Source organism: Phanerochaete carnosa (genome assembly GCF_000300595.1).
Source record: "Phanerochaete carnosa HHB-10118-sp unplaced genomic scaffold PHACAscaffold_1028, whole genome shotgun sequence".
Taxonomy (NCBI): domain Eukaryota; kingdom Fungi; phylum Basidiomycota; class Agaricomycetes; order Polyporales; family Phanerochaetaceae; genus Phanerochaete; species Phanerochaete carnosa.
In genome coordinates this window covers 1-2,149 of record NW_006768655.1, presented here as the reverse complement: position 1 = coordinate 2,149, position 2,149 = coordinate 1, and the positions used below count along the sequence as shown (strand labels likewise).

The 2,149-nt window shown below is 51.8% G+C and overlaps 1 protein-coding gene across 1 annotated transcript; it reads left to right on the top strand.

The window, feature by feature from the left end:
- Positions 1-648: 648 nt before the first annotated feature.
- PHACADRAFT_203312 (uncharacterized protein) lies at positions 649-2,050 on the top strand (the record flags this gene model as incomplete). The annotated part of the gene is made up of 6 exons (XM_007403330.1): positions 649-998; positions 1,057-1,141; positions 1,200-1,452; positions 1,504-1,649; positions 1,706-1,961; positions 2,019-2,050. 6 exons carry the CDS (start codon positions 649-651, stop codon positions 2,048-2,050), a joined length of 1,122 nt encoding a protein of 373 aa, XP_007403392.1.
- Between the last annotated feature and the right edge of the window lie 99 nt (positions 2,051-2,149).

Genomic DNA, 2,149 nt, shown 5'->3' with positions numbered 1-2,149 from the left:
GACTATATACTGTAGTGGACTCATCGACGTCGGCGCTGTATCCGATCCTTCGATCGTGGCGGTCAAAGGCCACAGGAGCCTCAAATCCACGCTTGGAGGCTTCTGTCACGTAAACCAAACAGTTGGCGCAAGCGGTAAGCGGTAAGCCTTGACCTACTAAGGCTCCAACCGTTTTGTTTGTTTACTGTGTATAAACGTTTATTACCGTTTACTGTTTCCGTTTGTTTACACGGAGCCTTGTAAACTTGCTGTAAACGTTTATACACAGTAAACACACAGTTTTCTCATGTAATATGTGATGGTCTCTGAGTCTCATATGTCTTTATTTTACTAACAGAGATGGCCGGTTTATGGCAAGCTGCGGCGCACGCTCTACCGCCCGACAGCTGGACGGTACGACAGCGCTAAGCGCCAGAGGCCGCCGCGCCGCCGCGACCGCGTGTACAGCGTCGGGATGTGGGTTGCTAGGGCGCAAACTCATCGATAACACTCCAGATATCAAGATAAGCAAGCGTGATAATAAAATATATTTATCCCGCAAGATTTACAGCCTGGGGGTTCATGCTGGCATGCTAAGACATCGGACCTGTCTTCTTGAGCCCTTGAACACCCACGTCGTGCTCCACCACGCTGCGCCCCTTCTCACCTATGAGCCCTCCAACACTTGAAGATATTCGCAAGCTCGTTCAAGAGCTCACGGACCTTGCACCAGCATTGCCAGAGTCAGTCCCTCTTGCAAAAAAAACCGACAGAATCAGCAAGATTCTTGCCAGCACACAAGGTGAAGACGAGTTCCACACCTTCAATCGTCGCTACAATGCGTTGTTCGGAGTGGACTGTCGTATCGGACCTCGAATGCGATATGTCACCCGCGGGAAGTATGGGATGCTGGCTTGGTGCGAGTACATTCGCTCGATCAAGCTAGATGACCCCTCCATGCAGTCGGCTGTCGTCGAGCTTCGGCTCAAATCGCTCATAAAAGAGCTCGAGTTTCTTGTGTAAGTGGTATGGTGTTGCTTTGCCTGTTATGAAGGGGTCACTAACCTTGAAATGTAGTGGTGATGCAGCTCCCGGCCGCCCGTCAATTGACCCTAGCAATCGTCTTAATCCTGTGACAGCTTGTGGTGAGCGCGGCCAACAGGTGAATATTATGTAAATGATGCCTCAGGTGTGTATACTGACTGCAGATTCACATATAGCCTGTTGTGGAGACACAACCAGCCTTGCGAGAAGTCGAACGTGATGCTGGTGGCTCTACGCAGCCTGTGACCCATTCAGTAGTCGAGGAGCCGACCAGTACAGCTCTGTCCGCCTCTGGTAATGGCGATAACGCGCGCGATGCCACAGACAAGCCGACGAGGTTGGGCGCCGGCAAAAGCGCAGACAAGACGGGAAAAAAGAAGTCTGCGCCCATGCGGCAGCTTCCCCTGGACCAGCTGCTGAAACCCCAAAGTGAGCACATACTGCAGCATTTCAAGAGTCTCAATATAACACCTACGCCAGCTGTTGACCTGCTATCAGACGGTGAAGCCGGTGACAAGACATACCGACTTCCCAGGCGCGCTGTGGAAGATCTCCGCGCGCCATCAGTTATCTTCGATTCTGATGGCGAAGAGATCATCGAAGAGACACATCGGAGGAAGTCGAAGGTTAGTGTTACCCTTGGATAATTATAGAAGCGTATTGCTCACTGTGCCACCTGAAGCGCAAGGTGCTGTCAGACTTGTCTGATAGTGGCTCAGGTAGTGGCAACGACTATAAAGCCACCAGCGTCACAAAGTCCGACACCGACGACGTCACATCAGATGAAAGCGAAGAGGAGCCAGCCATCAGCGTTCGCAAGAAGACATCGAAGGCCAAGACGCATATACGTGCACCTGCAGATCATGGCAAGAAGAGGACAACCAAGGACATCGGCCAGAAGCGCCGTTCATCATCAAACAAATACAAGCGGCCAGTCAGTAACAAACATTTCCACACTTTGTATCCATGCACTAACCTTTCTGCGTGTATTGTAGCCAAGGAAGAAGGCAAGGAAGGCCGGGTTTGAGATAGAGGTGTCCTCGGGGAGTGAGTCGGATGGCCAAAATGCCCTTCGGCGAGTTGAGAAGGCGGAAGCAGCTGACAAGGGCGGAAAGCGCGGTCCTGT